Genomic DNA, 17,619 nt, shown 5'->3' with positions numbered 1-17,619 from the left:
ATTTATCCATCTATTTATCTATATTTATATTGATAGGTCTATTCATCTATATATCTAAATATCTATTTATTTTTCTATCTTTCTATCTAACTATTTATTTATCTATCCTTCTATATATCTATCTATTTATTTATCTATCCATCTATTTATCCAACTATTTATTTATCTGTCCATCTATTTATCTATCCATCTATCTTTCTTTCTTTCTTTCTATTTATCTATCTATATATCTATCTATCTATCTATCAATCTATCTATTTAATTATCTGTATATCTACCTTTTGAAACATTCGCAGTATACTGTGGCTGAGCACTACACCACGTTAATTTATCTATCCATCTATCTATCCATCTATCTATCCACCTATCCATCTATTTATCTATCTATCCATATTTTTTTAATAATTGGAAGATGAGCAATCATTTGAACATTTGCAGTATACTGTGGCTTAGCACTAAAACACGTCAATCTATCTATCTATCTATCGAACCTAGTAATAGTGTCTAACTTTTTATCTTTGTGACGTAACAAAAATCCATCTCTTTATTAGGGGTTTCCTTTCCCACTTCCCCTCTCATCCTTCGATTTGTGTAACGTCACAAAGATAAAAAGTTAGATACTATTACTAGGTTCGAAAGATATAAACTATTTATCTATCTATCTATTTATCCATCCTATTTATCTATCTATCTATTTATTTTACCATTTAGTTCATTAATCTATTTATATATCCATTTAATTAGCTATAAATCTATCCATCTGTCTATCTATCCATCTATTTACCTACCTGTCTGTGTATCCACCTTTCATATATCTATCACTTTTTCTATCTATCTATTTATCCATCTATCTATCTTTTACAATAGGAAGACGAACAATCATTTGAAACATTCGCAGTATACTGTGGCTTAGCACTACACGACGCTAATCTATTCATCTATCTATTCATTCATCTATCCATCTATATATCCATCTATCTATTACTTAAAGTAAGATGAGCAATCATTTGAAACATTCGCAGTATAATGTGGCCAATCTATCTATCCATCTATCTATCTACCTTTATATCTATCTATCTATCCATCTATCTATCTACCTATCTGTCTATCTATTTATCTATCTATCTATCTATTTACAATAGGAAGACGAACAATCATTTGAAACATTCGCAGTATATTGTTGCCAATCTATCTATCTATCCATCTATCTATCCAATAGGAAGACGAACAATCATTTGAAACATTCGCAGTATATTGTTGCCAATCTATCTATCTATCCATCTATCTATCCATCTATCTATCCATCTATCTATCCATCTATCTATCCATCTATCTATCCATCTATCTATCCATCTATCTATCCATCTATCTATCCATCTATCTATCCATCTATCTATCCATCTATCTATCCATCTATCTATCCATCTATCTATCCATCTATCTATCCATCTATCTATCCATCTATCTATCCATCTATCTATCCATCTATCTATCCATCTATCTATCCATCTATCTATCCATCTATCTATCCATCTATCTATCCATCTATCTATCCATGTATCTATCCATCTATCTATCCATCTATCTATCCATCTATCTATCCATCTATCTATCCATCTATCTATCTATCTATTTATCTGTCCATCTATTTATCTATCTATCTATTACTAATAGGAAGATGAGCAATCATTTGAAACATTCGCATTATACTGTGGACAATCTATCTATCCATCTATCTATCCATTTATCTATATATCTACCTATCTATCTATCTATTTATTTCTTATAGGAAGACGAACAATCTTTTGAAACATTCGCAGTATACTGTGGCTTAGCACTACACCATGCTAAGCTGTATGATAAAATTAGAAGATCTGAACAAAAATATAAGGTAAAGTAAAAATCTTGGAAAATTATTAATATCCACTGGATTATAACCGTTTGTCGGCCATACTGAAAAATCATGTATAGCATCGTATTACAGACAATTTTCTACAGATTATAAAAGATGAAATTTTTACCTGTTTTGTTAGAATTATTCATTTTCATATCTGCGGAAAGTTGTCTCTACAATGAGATAAATCTTTAAATAATAAAAGTTGCGTTGGTTTTAGTACCCAAAGTCAAAAAGTTACCAAAATAATTAATTTTAAATTTATTTGTCTATTTTTTTTATTTAGGGGAAGGGGGGGGGGGTTAAAAACCACCGTGGAAAAAATGAAATTCTGTCATTAGTAGCTGATAATATTTACTTAATCTAAAAACCTAGAAAATCATATAATTATAGAGCTTTAAAAATTTATTAATACAACATTAACTTAAATCAGAATATCTTTTTCTTTGTTAAACCCTTTTTTGTATTGTTAAGGTTGCCTTAGAAGTGCTTTCATATCACAACGCAGCATCTATGGATGAGGTAATTATCTTTTTAACCATCTTTTTTTCTCTCTTTCTATCTGCTTATCTATTTTCTTAAATATCACAACAAAACATCTATTTATGAGAAAATTTATCTATCTATCTGTTTTTTCTATCTTTCTATTTGTCTATCTATTCATCAAACATCACAACACAGCATCTTTGGATGAGTAATTATCTATCTAGCTTTCTATTCTTATCTATCTTTCTACCTGCCTTTCCCGCCCTTTTTAAAATTTATATATAAAAAAAAAGTCCCCCAAAATGGTTATAAACTTTACCAAGACCTATGATAACCTTTAAAGTAATCACTATAATTCACTAAACCGAAGATCGAAAATAGCATAAAACCATCCCAAGACCAACATCTAAATCTGAAATACCCTAAAGTCACCCAGGGACTTATATGAAGCTTCCATAAAATGGAGAACACTATTGGTTCAGTAGTTATTTAAATATTAATCAAAATAGACAATATCAAAATCTTGCTGGTAAATGTTGAATACCATCAAAAACATTTTACAAACTGATTTTATAGATTTTGACCAACTTTAAAATGTCTTAAGTATGACACAATCTAAACTTTGCTAAAATTCAAACCAAGAATAAAACGCTAAAGCGAAGTTGTTTATGATGCCTATAAAGACCATTTTATATAATACAAATAACCAATGATAGGCCAAATACACTGAAAAAATTGCCAATTGCAGTTCAGCATACATTTATTTGACCAATGATAGGCCAGTATAATATCATTTTTTATAGGCACTAAAAAAAACTTCTGCTATAGCCACTTTATCTTTTAAACGCTATCTCTATCCAGGTTGAAATTCTTCTTGAGGAAGGAGTCCCCGAGCCAACAGAACATGAAGATATTGCACAGTAAGATATATGGAACAGTTTTATATCTATCTATCAGTCCATCTTTTAACCCGCGACTGAGTTTTCGTTCGTTGTCGGGAGGTGATAGGTTCGAATCTTGGCCCGAGGTTAAAAATGATTGAAAAAGAACTTCCCAGACAAAGGTCGTGCAATGAAGGGGTTGGTTATCTGTTGGATACTACTTATTCTAATATCCTTGGGTGTTAGAGTATCGCATCCCATTACATGCCGACGATGCTCTGGATTCTCTAGATGATCACTTCAAAATCGAAGGATAATCCCGCCCGTAAGAGGCAATTATGGCAATTATCTTTACTAGCGGCTGTGCCCCTAACATCTTTGTGAGGGAGGGTAAAAGTAAAAAGTTCAAAAACTATTCCAAGACCAAAATATTCATTGAATATATTTGAAGTTTCCCTAATTTAAAAGGTTCAGAGTTTAGTGAGATCTTAACGGATAAAGAAAAACTAACTATTCTATAAACTATATAGGACTAGCGGCTTCCCACCTAGCGTCTAGGGAGTTGGGAGGGACGGGGCATAAAAATAACATAAAATTCTTAATTCAAAGATGATCTATCATTATATAAGTCATCTATGACGGTAAATACAAATCTATGGAATCATATCATTTAGATATGTAAATATATATTTAAAATATTAATTATTTTTTTCTTTTTTACAGTCAACTGTAAGTTACTATATTTAATACATTTAAATATTACTTTCATTTTTAATTACTATAAAAAATTTTTGTGTTTGCAAGGCTTCTCTACAAGCTTGATTTGTTAGTCCGTCTTTCAGATATTGTCAGTTTTTTCAAAATTTTGCAAATATTGGACGCACTTGTCTATGTTTGGCAAGGGTTTTACGGGATAAGACAATTACACCTTCTGTAGATTAAATTTTATTGGTTGAAAAGTTTCAACACTGCTAGTTTGAACCAAGAAATACAGATTTAATAAAATTGTCCAAAGTTTTTAATCCAAAGAATCAGAAAGCATGTCTATAAACGTTTGGGTACCAGTATAATTTACAGTCAAATGACGCCTTCCTCCATGATGTTAAGTAATCAAAGACTAATCATACAAATACAATATTACTTGATATTTTTGCATTAGACTAACATATAAAAGACTTTTAAAGGGGATTAGTTTTTTTCGCGTATTTTTCGTAAAGTTGTGTGTTACCGTTTAGTCAAATGCGCTTGTTTAGTCAAACTGTTCTATATGAAATGGTCACATTTAAGAACAGGTTGACTTAATAAGCGCATTTGACTGATTGGTAAAAGTCAATTTTCGAAAAATACGCGAAAAAAAATGACCCCCTTACTTTCAAAATCTTTAAAAAGTCATTTTTATTAAATCTCAGTGTCTTTTTTTTTACTTTATTACTAAGATTAATTAAAACAGTTAAACGAATATAAAATTGTTTAAAACTAGCATATTGTAGTTCAAACATAGCACGATAAATTATAGCACAGCAAAATAACTTAATTTTTTTTCTTCTCAATATTTTTTAGATTTTTATTTTTATTATTGATTGTTTTTACATTAAAACTTAAATAATGATGAACATTTATTTTTTCACTCTAAAATAAACACTTTTATTTTAAATAATATATAAAAATTATTTCTATGTTAGTTTAGAATTTGTTAATTATGAGCCAATATGAAAAGCGTAATATAAAGAAAAGTGAAATTGTAAAAAAAAGTGTATATTAAGTGTTATTTGAAGATTGGTTTTTTTAAGATTTTCAAACATTTTAAAAAGAGTTTATCATCTAAAATGCACAAAAAAAGGTATTACATGAAAAACTATTGTGTTTGTTCTTTTATTTTGTTAAAATAATTTAATAACTCCTTTTTTATATTAAACTTTTTTGTTTTGTTTTAAATGTATATATTTGAGTTATTTTCTACAAAATAATCTCCTTTTTAGGTTTACTTTTTACGCAACTGGAATGGACGAAATGAAAAAAGTTCGCAAAGCTTTGTTTATGTTTGTCGATCTTTTTGGACTTGAAAGATTTGAGTATGAAACGTTGGTAAGTTTATATATTAAAAATAAGTAAATTGAATATAGAAATGTTTAATAATAGCAGCTTACGGTTATAGATTGATTTAAAAAAATATTAAATTGTGGCATATGAATAAAATGTGTTTCGCCTTGGTTTTACACCTGCGGCTTTCCAAAAATTTCGCTGGTAGTTTTAAGCTGCTATATTACATACACTTTCAATAGCTCGGAAAAGAAAATCTTTACTGAAAACCAAATTCTAAAAAATATTCTTTATTTTCAGGTTAGATTCTTCATAACCGTGAAAAAGAATTACCGAGCAGTAGCTTATCATAACTGGTCCCATGGTTTTCATGTTGCTAACAGCATCTACAGTATTCTTAAAGCAAGCCCTGGCATTTTCAAACCCATAGAGGTAAGGATTTGTTACTGTATGGCCTGTATGAAAACACTGTGTAATAATGCAAAATTGTTCAATTGCATTAAAAATATTATTAACCAGTGTAAAAAAAGTTTAATATAACTTATTGAGGTAAGACTTTGTTTCCGTAAGGCCTGTATGAAAACAATGTGTAATAATGCAAAATTGTTTAATTTTGAATTAAAAGTATTATTAACCAGTGTTAAAAAGGTTTTATATAACCCATTAAGGTAATACTTTGTTTCCATAAGGCCTGTATGAAAACACTGTGTAATAAGGCAAAATTGATTAAAAGTATTTTTAACCCAAGACAAAAGGGGGTTCAAAATCCATCTCAACAAGTTTATGTTGAGGTAAAAGCAGCCCTACTTTAAGGGGGACAAAACATTTAATGCTTGTTAGAATTATTATCATGTATTAAACATAACAGCAATGATATCTAATAGCTACAATGCTATAATCTTAAATTCACTAAAAAAAAATTTTCAGTGTTTGTCCATGTTCATTGGAGCCATCTGCCACGATTTAGATCATAGGAAAGTAACTGTACATTTTAAAGATTATTTATTATCAATCCCACCTGTCCACCAGTCTATCTATTCATCTATCAGTTGAATAGGTGTATAGTGTATATCTATGCATCTATCAATTTGTCTGTCTTACTGTCCTTTTATCTATTTTTCTTCAAATTGATTTGGATTTGGCTTTCCAATAAAGGCTTTTATTAGTAATAATATGTACAAGAGCTAATATGCAACAGGGGATTTAACAACAAATTTATGATTGATATTGGCTCCCCCCTGGCGGCCATTTATTCAACTAGCACCATGGAACACCACCACTTCAATATGGCTATCAATATTTTACAACAGGTATTCTTTTTATCCCTCTAGTGGTTACTTTTTTTAAGCTGGAATATCTTTTTTTTTTATTTTTTATCATTAGCTCTTTATTACCTTCCACTTATCATTGCTCTTCTTGGTAGGATTATAAATTCCTATGAGATTTATTTTAAACAATTTTTTTTGGTCCTGACTATGGGTAAGATTATGACCCTCTAGTAGACAAAGTTTGTACCAATAATTCATAATTTTTTTTTTCTTCTTGTAATAGCTTATTTGATAAAGTATTTAAAATCAAAATCAAAGTTCAATCCTTTAAAACTATTTTAGGAGCACCATAACATATTTTCAAGACTAACACCAGATGAATACAAACAGGTAACCAAATTACCAACAGTCAAAAACTTTTTCAGGAAGGAAAAATTGTTTCTACTCACAACCATTGATTTGTTTAAATATCAAAAATATAAACTAATATTAAATTCATTAGGTACCTACTAAATAATCTTATGTATTAGGTGCTAGGGAACATGAAGCATTGTATCTTAGCAACTGACCTGGCCCTATTTTTCCCCAACAAAGCAAGATTATCCTCCATCTTGAATGAGAATTCTTTTAGCTGGGAACTGCCTGATCACAGGTATAAAGTTATCAGAGGAATAAGCACCAATATTTTATTTTCTGTGACATCTCCCTTTATGATTTGATCTACAATTAAGTCAAGAAAATTGATTTGTTTTAAAGTAAAGTTAATGTCAAGCTCTAAAAATCCTATGGAACATTCTCATCGAAATCCTTAGTTATATCTGGTAACAAAGAAGGGTGTTCAAGGATTTTCTTATCCAGTTAATCTAATAACTAATGAATCATTAGGTCTAGACCTATTCAGGGAAACCTTAAGCAATATTCATAACAAAAAAAACTTTACAGTTAATAAAACTATGTAATAAACTGAATATTAAAAGCTGTGTTCTAATTGTTAAGGCTAATAATCCAAGGAATAACCATGACTGGTGCTGATCTGTCTTCCTCCTCTAAATCCTGGGAGGTCCAGGAGAGAGTATCTATAAATGTCTATGCTGAATTCCATGAACAAGTATTCTAACAGCACTTGAATTGTCCAGTTTTTAGTTTTTGTGGATAACTACTGCATTTAGCAGCACAAAATATTGCACTGGATATTTGAGATCCAACGCTTTGCTCGATTCCATGACCAAGTATTGTAGTATCACATTGTCCTTTTAGTAAGTGGATCATTCACATGTTGAAACAATAGTTCTAAGAGGAAGAACACCATTTTTTATCACTCAAATTCTCTAAAGTATTTATTATTTGCAATTATTATACACACCTAGGTTTGCACTTTATCTTCTTCAAACAAATTATCAGTATTTTATTTTCAATTTAATATTTTCATTTATATTCCAATATGAATAGTTTTTATAGAGGTAATGTATATGAACAGCACTATTTCCAACACATAATTTAGATAATATAATTGCTAAGCACAACATTTTTTTAGATACAGCATTTATACCAATTTTATTAATAAAATTTTTTTTAAGCTATTAGGTGAGCTAAAAAAAAGAAGACAAAAAGTAATTTTAGCACCACAAAAAATGGAGATTGAAAAAGTAGATTTCAGGTTGTTAGTTGAGGCCATGGTTATGACTGGCAGTGACCTCTGCGCAAGTGCCAAACCCTGGCACCTCCAGCTGGAGACTGTATCGGTCATCTATGAAGAGTTTTATATTCAGGTACATAAATAGGTATTTGTGTTAGGTGCCCTAGGAAAATGGGGATGTCACAGCTTTTCGCCTACCTATTTGATTGACGTCATAGTAGAGGGAAAGTGAAAGGAAAGGGGAAAAATCCCCTAGAAAAGCGATGGGGTATAGTGTATTTCCTGACGTCGATAGAATAGATAGGCCAGAAGCAGTGACATCTATTCCCATTTTGCTAGGGCTCTATAGACAGCTTCATACAAAGTATTTTCTAAAATAAAAATAATAACATTTCAACGCCTGTCTTATATTTTAGCTTCCAAAAAAAGTTTAAAAACCTCAATTTCAAATTAATTAGAAAGATATTTTCTTTTGATTTTTATGAAAATTATTTGAAATCTCTACAATCATTTTTTTACACAGGGAGATTTTGAGAGAGAATCTGGGAGGTTGCCAGTTCCAATTATGAACAGGCTCCATGAAAATGAACAGGCTTTCCACCAGGTCTGTTACCAGATCACAGGATTAGATAAATTGATAAACGATCTTCCAGTATGGCTTTGAAACCGATTAATATCCGCTGAACAAGAACCGAATCAAAGCCATTCTAAAAAATCATATATCGTATCGTATTATAGGCAGATATAATGATAAAATAAAAAAATGATAATATGATAATAAGAGCACACCAGTTTTGTTAACCAGGGCCTTCGGCCCTTCGGGGCTAACAAAATTTAACTTAATCACATAATTTTCAATTATACTATCCACTGAAAGATGTCTATAATACAATACTAAAATATCTGCTTCTTTCATTCTTTGTTGTTCATGATAGCTCAAAAAGTTATGGGGTTACTAAAAGTTTTATCTGTTCTTATTTTGTCTCTCAGTGAGATGAATTTAAGGAAACTATTCAAGAAGAGATTAGTAGAGTTTTTCAATTTTAGACTTAATAAACGCATTTGACAGCTTTATATTAGCTGAAGTTTATACAAATTAATCTAAATTACATTAAAGATTAAATTCTAAAGATAAACTAACAGTTTCTTGGATTTTTCCATTAATAATATAAATTGGAATTATACAAAAGTGTTTAAGAATTTTTTTTGTAAAATTCCAACTAATTTTATGCATAATTATGCTTGCATTTTTTTACCTAAGTTAGCATGTTAATTAAATGTTGCATGTCACAATTGCATAATTGCATGTTCTTAATTTTTGCATGAAGCTTGTGGCTTGAATATCTGTATGCATGTTTCTTAAAATTTTTAAAATATATACCACTATTTCTACCTATTCATGATAAATTATTTCAGATTTTGATCAAATGCCTTAATCAGTAAAAAATATATTTAAAAATATAAATTTTATTTAGTTAAGAAATAAACAAATTTTAATTCAAATAATAATTAAGATATAATTATTTTCTTATTTTAAAAACTGTTTTTGCCTTAAATAGATAAAATGTAGTTCGAAGCAAAACAATTTTTTTTATATTTCTATCTTTATGAAAATATTTATTAATATTTTATTTCCTAAATTGTTGTTTAAATGTTGTGTCTTAAATTTGTATTTTGTTGTTAGGGAGCGGTGGAAAAAAATTTGGGTTGGAACCCTATTCCTCTATTTGACATAGACAAAAAAGAAGATATACCAGCAATGCAGGTTTAGTAAACATCATAGACTATTTTATATTTAAGATCGGGTTCTTGTCCAATGTTCATTTATTTAACAATAGAAATGATTTATGATTGGTACAGGTTTTGTACTTTAATACTTATATTTGCGGGAACTTTTGTTTAATGAAATCTTTCAATTTTTAACATTTACAAAACAGCCTGCTTTATTGCATCATTATCCATGACAGATCTGTATAGGAAATAAATGTCTATATATGAGCTCAAGTTTTCCAAAGAATTACTGTATAAAACTCATAGTGCTCCAATAATCCGTAATAAACTCTCATTGACCAGAACAATAAGAACTATTATATTACTGTATGAAGAATAAATTCATTTTTTGATTTCATGTTGCTATTTTAATTATATTCAAGTATTAAATTTCTACCCATAAAATAGAAAATTTAAATTTATAATATAGTAAATAAAAGAAAACTTAGTTTTAAAATAATTTGATACTAGCGATACGTGCATATGTGTTCAGATATTGAACTAAAATCTAACAGTTGACTAAAAATTTTAACCCTTTCAGGACGATAATTTGAAATAAAAAAATATTAAGATCCTAAAAACTTTTAAAGAAAGAAATCTCCAGGGAGAAGATAATGGAAGAATATGGTAAATAGTCAAAATTCAGACAACCAAAAGAAAGTAAATAAAACATTCCATAAACCTAGCCAATAGCGAGATAATTATATTGAGCCCAACACTAGTATTTCCATATCTAAGGCATAAGACAATGGATGATAAAAGAAAATACATCCCCAATGGTGATGAACAAAATTACTGCTTCTAAAGATTAAATTTAATAGTTGAAAAGTTTTGAAATATAATATTTTGGGACCAATTAATCAAAACAAGATAACTTGGTTATAAAAATTTGGGTAATACTGTAAATAACAGTTGAATGCCCCCTCCCTTCCTAAGTGTTTCTTAGAATTTGAAAAATTGTAATTAAGTGTTCAGTGTAGGGTTGGGCCGGATATCCGGTGTGGCAGGATATCCGGCCGGATACCGGATATTGAAACTATCCGGCCGGATATCCGGCTCTATAATTTTTTATACTTTACACCAAAAAATCTGCTTTTTAAAATCTTAAATGGCTATAATTTTCTTATTATTGAAGCTAGAAGAACATTTTTTCTGAATAAGTTTAACTTTATGTAAATTTATATAAGATTTCTGAAGAAATTTTTTTTTTACTACTGTAATATCTGGTAATTTGGCCGGTTATCCGGTAATTTGGCCGGATAACCGGATATTTGCCGGATTTCCGGCGTTGGCCGGATATCCGGCCGGTTACCGGATTTCCGGCATTTAAAATCAGCCGGATATTTGGTATCCGGTATCCGGCCAAAAAAATATCCGGCCCAACCCTAGTTCAGTGTTTAATTTGTTGTGGGATTTTAATATATAAATAAAAATTTTAATTTATGTCGTTTTTAAAAGTGTATTTAATATTTATGTTTTTTCTCTCAATGTTTATATTCTATTTTAACCTAATGTTGTGTTAACTTTATTTTATGTCAAAAGGATCAATTTCATTTTTCCAAAAACAAGGATGACAATATCCATAAAAGCGAAGCACTGAAACGGTAGGACAAACGGAAATTAACAATTGTATAGTGTCTAAACTGAATAATCAGAATATAAAAGTATAAGAGTCAAAGCAAAATTGTAAGTAAATTTGTTAAAAACTGATTGATACAGGATAATGTTTATGGACATACTTACATTTTTAAGACTTGATTATAGAGTTGCTTCGCTTATAATATTGTTCTTTGTTGTTCCAGGAATCAATAAACCAAAAATCAGATCAAACGGATAATTAGATCACATAAAAATTTGTTGTTAAAAAAGTAGAAAAATCAACACGTTTAAAATGGACATACGGACATTCTGGTAATGATTATAGAGTTGCTACGCTTTCTAAATCGTACCTAATTTCTACAGGAATCATCATGCAAAGTTTGAAATCGATAGGACAATTCTAACATGCCTTAATTAACGAATAAAAGCTATCTATCTCGGACGGACGTACGGACCGACCCTAATTATAGAAAAGCTTCGCTTTTAAAAACATTTCTGTTTAAGAAGAAAATCAATAATTTTATTCTAACACCTACGTAGTATTTTCATGTTATTTGTTACTCTTAAACGTAATTTATAATGTTATTTATTTCATGTTAACTGTTCCTCAAAACATTTCAATTGAAAATGCTTTAAAGAGAAATAATTGTCTATATTATGTACAGTGGGATGCTTTCAAGATGAAATTTTAGACATTGCCGAGTCACCAGGGGAGCTACAGTAGACTAATCTTGGATGTTAAGGTGTCTATAGAAAGCGTTTGGCATAACAAAGATACAACTCTAAAGGACTTAGGAACTACCTCTCACAGCTCCCACCAGAAGGGTGAAAGTAGCATCGATACGAGAAAAAAATCTGTCACCTTGAAAGAATGTCACTGACAATATGCTGGCCTTGTTAATAGTTATTTCTCACATCGTATTATAAACAGCTTTCTGCGGATATAGAATGTACATGGGCTAAAAAAGCTGGTTTTACTCTTATGATTGTACATTTTTATATTCGTAGAAAGCTGGATATAATACGATGCTAGACATAGTTTTTTTCTTCGTATGGATGAGAACCGGTTCCTATCCACCGGATTCGAATGAATACGAGAAAAATGTATCAATAATATTATTCTTTATCAGGTTGGGTTTCTTGGAGGAATCTGTCTACCTTGCTATGAGCTGTTATCAGAGGTAATCTATAAAAAAAACCGGATGTCGGTTAATCTGTCTCTCCCTTTTTCTGTCTATATTTGTTAATATGTCTGCTAATGGACATAGAATACGTGGAAATTGTGGAGGTGGGGTTCTTTTGTCAATTTAGGTTGCTAATGTAGATATTGGTCAATATGTTCTGGGGATGGGATAAAATAAATTTATGAGTGGGGAGTGATAGGGGTATTGTTATATTAGCCATCTGGGAGAAACAGTTTAGCAGGGTTGGCTAGAATCTCTCACAATATCCATGTATTTTATATCCATTTCCCTTGCTGCTATTAGCTGTTATCAGATGATAAACTATTCTATAAAGTAAAGAGTTGGATGTTTGTATGTTAATGTTCTGAGAAATCTCGTAAACTATATGACCGATCATGCCATAATTTTCAGGATAGATTAGTAATGATCCATGCTAGGTTTCAAGCTGTTATTCTTGAGTTCAAGGTGTAAAGCCTCCCTAGAATAAGATACCGCACACCCACCAACAAAAATATGAAGAGAGGGTACCAAAATTATTTAAATTTAGTTTTTTTTTTGAGTCATGACATTAGCAATGCAGATAGTTAATGGATTATATTAAAAAGTTAATTTTCTAATCTCATTTTCGTGATACCAAAATAAGACTTGGATCTATGTGGGAAGAAAATATTATGATTTAATAATTGTCAGGTGATACCAGCGTTGACCCCCATCAAGGAGCAGTGTCAGCAGAACCTACTTACCTGGAAGCAACAGGCGCAGCAACAGAAAATCAAAAAGGAATCAGCTGATGAAGAATAAAATGGATTAAATCTTTTCATTAAAGCTTTTTATAGTGCCTATAAATATGACGTCACACTGGCCTACCATTGGTCAATTAGAATGTATACTGGCCTGCCATTGGTAATTTATTGTGTTTATTGGCCTACCATTGTTCATTGGTATTGAGAGACGTCATTTTTATAGACACTATGAATATCTTGGTTTCACTAATAGACTACAAAAAATTTAGATTCTTTTAAAAATATATTTTATTTGTGCTTTATCTAAATTAGGTTAGGTATAAGAGAGCCCCCTTGGGGACATAAACACGTAAAAATAAACAATTCGGTTCAGTTGCTATCTCAGCTATTAGCCTGCAGGGTCCTCCTAAAATTTACTTAACCTAGCCTAATCTTAAATTTAAGAATTAAAATATTTGTTTGCTTCTGATCCACTTTTATTTTTAGACTCTTTGCCAATAGTTGTAAAGTAGAGTAGTTGAGAAATACCATGGCTCAGCAGCTGCGCGTCAGCCGCTTGTAAACCTTGGGAAATTACCCTTTTATATTTTTTTGAAAATCAGCTGTACAATTCTAAACCTGAATCAAATATGGCAATCCCTCTTTTCAAAAAAACAATTTTCAAAGCATATAAACGGGTTTAAATATGAGGCTTAGACGCGGATGACGCACAGCTGCCGAGCCCTGAGATTTATAAAATCATGCTTTTGCTATAAACACTATAAGTGACATTGCACAAATATTTGAAAATATATCTAGCAGCTTTACTGCAATTGAACGGACGTAGCCAATTCTGTTTCATGCCCATAAGATTTTGACCTAATATTTTAATTAACTAGTTTAGATAAAATGAACTTACTATTATTTAATTAATAGAAATATTTATAGTCGTATTTCTAATTTTTAAAACAATATTTATTGATTTTTTATGAACAATTTATTTCTATTTACGTAACTTTGACGTGTTATTATTTAAATTTCCGTCCAAAAGAGATTTATTTATTTGATTATTAAATTGAAATTAGTTATAGTTGTTTATCGCATCGTATTATAGACAGCTTTCCGTGGATAATAAAATAAAAAATAATAGAATTAAATGTTTTGTTAGCCACATAGGGCTAATAAAACTGGTATTAATTTTATGATTTTTATTTTGATATTCGTTAAAAATTTCTGTAATACGATGCTGTACATAATTTTTCATTTTGGATGAGAACCGGTTCTAATCCAGCAGGTATCAATCGGTTTCGAAGCCATACTGGAAATACAATTATGTTATTTATTTATGATATATTTATTATGAACCTTTCATGCTTTATTAACTGTTCCTAACTAAAAATCATTATCATAATTTTAAAATTTTCTTTTAATGCCCGGGTAGATTTCCATATTATTACAGAGCTGGATCGTTAAATCATTTTAGTGGTGAGCCAGATCAGGGTGAGCCAAATTTTAGCCAATCAGAGAGCGTCATTTCATAAAATGCTGTGCTCTCATTGGTGGAAAGTTGGCTCACCCCGATATGGCTCACCACTAAAATGATTTAAAGATCCAGCTCAGTTATACTTTTTTGTCGAATCTGGCTATCTTAATTTGATACATTATAACCCTTAAAAGTCGAACCCCTTTCCGCACCTTAATGGGTCGGGTAACATGGAAATTAAAATTGATTTGGATATTTTAGTATTTTGGTAACATAAAATACTTTGTTTAAGTCATACAGTATTTTTGCTCTTTACCTGTATGACCTTGCCAGGTTTGCTTGCATCCTGAGCCCGCCAGGATGTAAAAGTTAAAAAATGTCAACTCTTAATTATGTGCCATACACTAAAAACATGTATAACGCCCCCCCCCCCCAAATCCCTTCCCGACCGTCAAGATTTAAAAATACATACTTATTCTAAATCGTGGAAAAGTATGGAGTATAAGATTTTAAAATATTTTTTTTTAATGCTGCCCTTTAAAAGATTGTAAACTATATGTCAAACTTTCAAATATTTATTGTATTTCAAGATTAATAACTATTAAATGTACGATGTATTTATCTTAATTTATTTATGTAAAATAAATTAAATCAATGTTTTACTTGACTTTTTTCTTCATATATATTTATCTTTAAACAGTTTTTACAAGTTATTATAAAAACAAGAACAAATGAGTGTCAGAACTTAATGAACAGAATACTAATCTAATGGTGTACTTAAACAAAATTGTATTAATCTTCCGTAAAATTTAGGATTTTAATGTAAAGATGCTTCGCTAAAAGGTTTTACCGTGTTATTTGTATGAAGGGGCTGCTACTCAACCAATTAATTGCAATAAAAATTGCCGCAAAATTTAATATTTTGTTGGGGTAGAGTCGGCGTATAACTTTTTTTTTATAATGTAAGGGGAGTGGGTAAGAAAGGGAGAAAAAAGGGAAGGTGATCGTGGTAAATTTTCACTTAGAATTGTTTATCAGAATCACATTCCTCTTTCCTTGTATGTATGTTTTAAAAGGACGTATGGACTTTCTGGTAAACATTATAGATTTGCTTCGCTTTATAAGTCGCACCTGTTGCAGGAATCATCATATAAAGTTTACAATAATAGTTATTTCTCGCATCGTATTGTAAACGGCTTTCCGCGGATATAGAAAGTACAATTATGAGATTAAAACTAGTTTTTTTAGCCCCGTGGTGCCGAAGGCACCGGCTAAAAAAACTAGTTTTAATCTTGTGCTTGTACATTTCTATATTCGTAGAAAACTGGTTATAATACGATGCTAGACATAGTTTTTTCGTATGGATGAGAACCGGTTCCTATCCACCGGATTTGAATGAATACGAGAAAAAACTTTCGACAATTTATAGCTGACTCATAATGCGAAAAAAATTAAGAAAAAAAATCCTTTACGTCCTAAGATCTGTAGAATGTTTCAACCAATGAGATATCTAGAATGTACCTTTGGTATTCTCCTATTGACTTACTTAGACATTATGTCTCTAGGTTATCTCTATTGCAAAAGTGTAACACAATTTTTGAGCCTAGGAAAATATTGTTCTTTGTAACCAGTTATGCAAAATTTAAGCAAAATGCATAAAAAAAAAAATATTGTATGGATATTTAATGTATATTTTTTCCAAAAATAACAATCAAGACAAAAAAATAACATTAAACATTGAAAATGATCTTTGGCGTTAAAAAATATTCGGGAATAGTCCCTTTCGTAACATCGCCCCATAACGGGCGATTCGTCGTATTTTTAAAATGGCTTTTTATAGGTTATTTTAGGTTAGGTTAGGTTATATTGGGTTAGGTGATTGCCTCACAGGGTTAGGTAATTGGCCTTCAGGGTTAGGTAATTGGCCCCGCAAATAGGAGAAAAGCTACTGTGAAAAATACGAAGAATCGCCCCATAAGGTGCGATGTTACGAAAGGGACTATACCCAAATATTCTTATTTTTAAGTATTTTACCAATAAAAGTAAATTTTTTGGCTATGCAAATTTAACATATACCGGTATTTTAAAGCCATAAGGAAAAAGGATAAGAGGATGAATACTCACCCCAATTTCATTGTAAAATATTACTTCCCCCCTAGTAAAATAATTTGTCTGCTATTTATCTAAACCGTCCGCGGCTTTATGCATCTTAATCATAACCTATTCTATATATGTAAAAAAAATAAAAAAAAAATTATCTTATTAATTATTATTATTTTTCTGTAATTTATTATGTTTTTAAAAAAATTTTAAGAAAATATTTAAAATACAATTTGATTTAGAATCTTAAAAAACAAACAGCCGTGGGCGGTCTTAGTGCAGCAGAAAAGTATGTTTCACCTAGTTTAAAAATAGGAGGGTTCACCTTTTATGATCAAAAATTTATTTTTTTCAAATTAGCCTAAACGTAATATTTAAATCTAATTAACATGATAAAACTTTAAAATGTTTACAAATAAAAAATTAATAGTTTAGCTCTCAGCCACCAGGTTCGCTAGTTGTCTACTTCAAAGACATACATTAAAACTAAGGCTAAATATTAAATAAAAAATTTCATAACTGAATAATCTAAATAAGTGAATAATCTGTAAGGCTA

General features: G+C 30.1%; 1 protein-coding gene across 1 annotated transcript in view; it reads left to right on the top strand.

The window, feature by feature from the left end:
* LOC145322772 (putative 3',5'-cyclic phosphodiesterase pde-5) overlaps positions 1–14,942 on the top strand; it is a 30,452-nt gene extending 15,510 nt beyond the window's left edge. Inside the window, exons 17-30 of the mRNA XM_080165028.1 lie at positions 1,790–1,891; positions 2,369–2,416; positions 3,242–3,300; positions 5,241–5,346; positions 5,602–5,733; positions 6,229–6,276; positions 6,501–6,611; positions 6,912–6,959; positions 7,100–7,221; positions 8,227–8,338; positions 8,729–8,809; positions 9,890–9,970; positions 12,705–12,755; positions 13,449–14,942. Of these exons, the coding sequence (XP_080021154.1) occupies positions 1,790–1,891; positions 2,369–2,416; positions 3,242–3,300; positions 5,241–5,346; positions 5,602–5,733; positions 6,229–6,276; positions 6,501–6,611; positions 6,912–6,959; positions 7,100–7,221; positions 8,227–8,338; positions 8,729–8,809; positions 9,890–9,970; positions 12,705–12,755; positions 13,449–13,559 (1,212 nt within the window). The 3' untranslated portion in view covers positions 13,560–14,942. The remainder of the gene's footprint in view (positions 1–1,789; positions 1,892–2,368; positions 2,417–3,241; positions 3,301–5,240; positions 5,347–5,601; positions 5,734–6,228; positions 6,277–6,500; positions 6,612–6,911; positions 6,960–7,099; positions 7,222–8,226; positions 8,339–8,728; positions 8,810–9,889; positions 9,971–12,704; positions 12,756–13,448) is intronic.
* The last annotated feature ends 2,677 nt before the right edge of the window (positions 14,943–17,619 follow it).

This window comes from Acartia tonsa, chromosome 6, assembly GCF_053477335.1.
Source record: "Acartia tonsa isolate MP-2025a chromosome 6, ASM5347733v1, whole genome shotgun sequence".
Taxonomy (NCBI): domain Eukaryota; kingdom Metazoa; phylum Arthropoda; class Copepoda; order Calanoida; family Acartiidae; genus Acartia; species Acartia tonsa.
The sequence above is the reverse complement of the archived record's forward strand: the minus strand, read 5'-3'. Positions and strand labels throughout refer to the sequence as shown.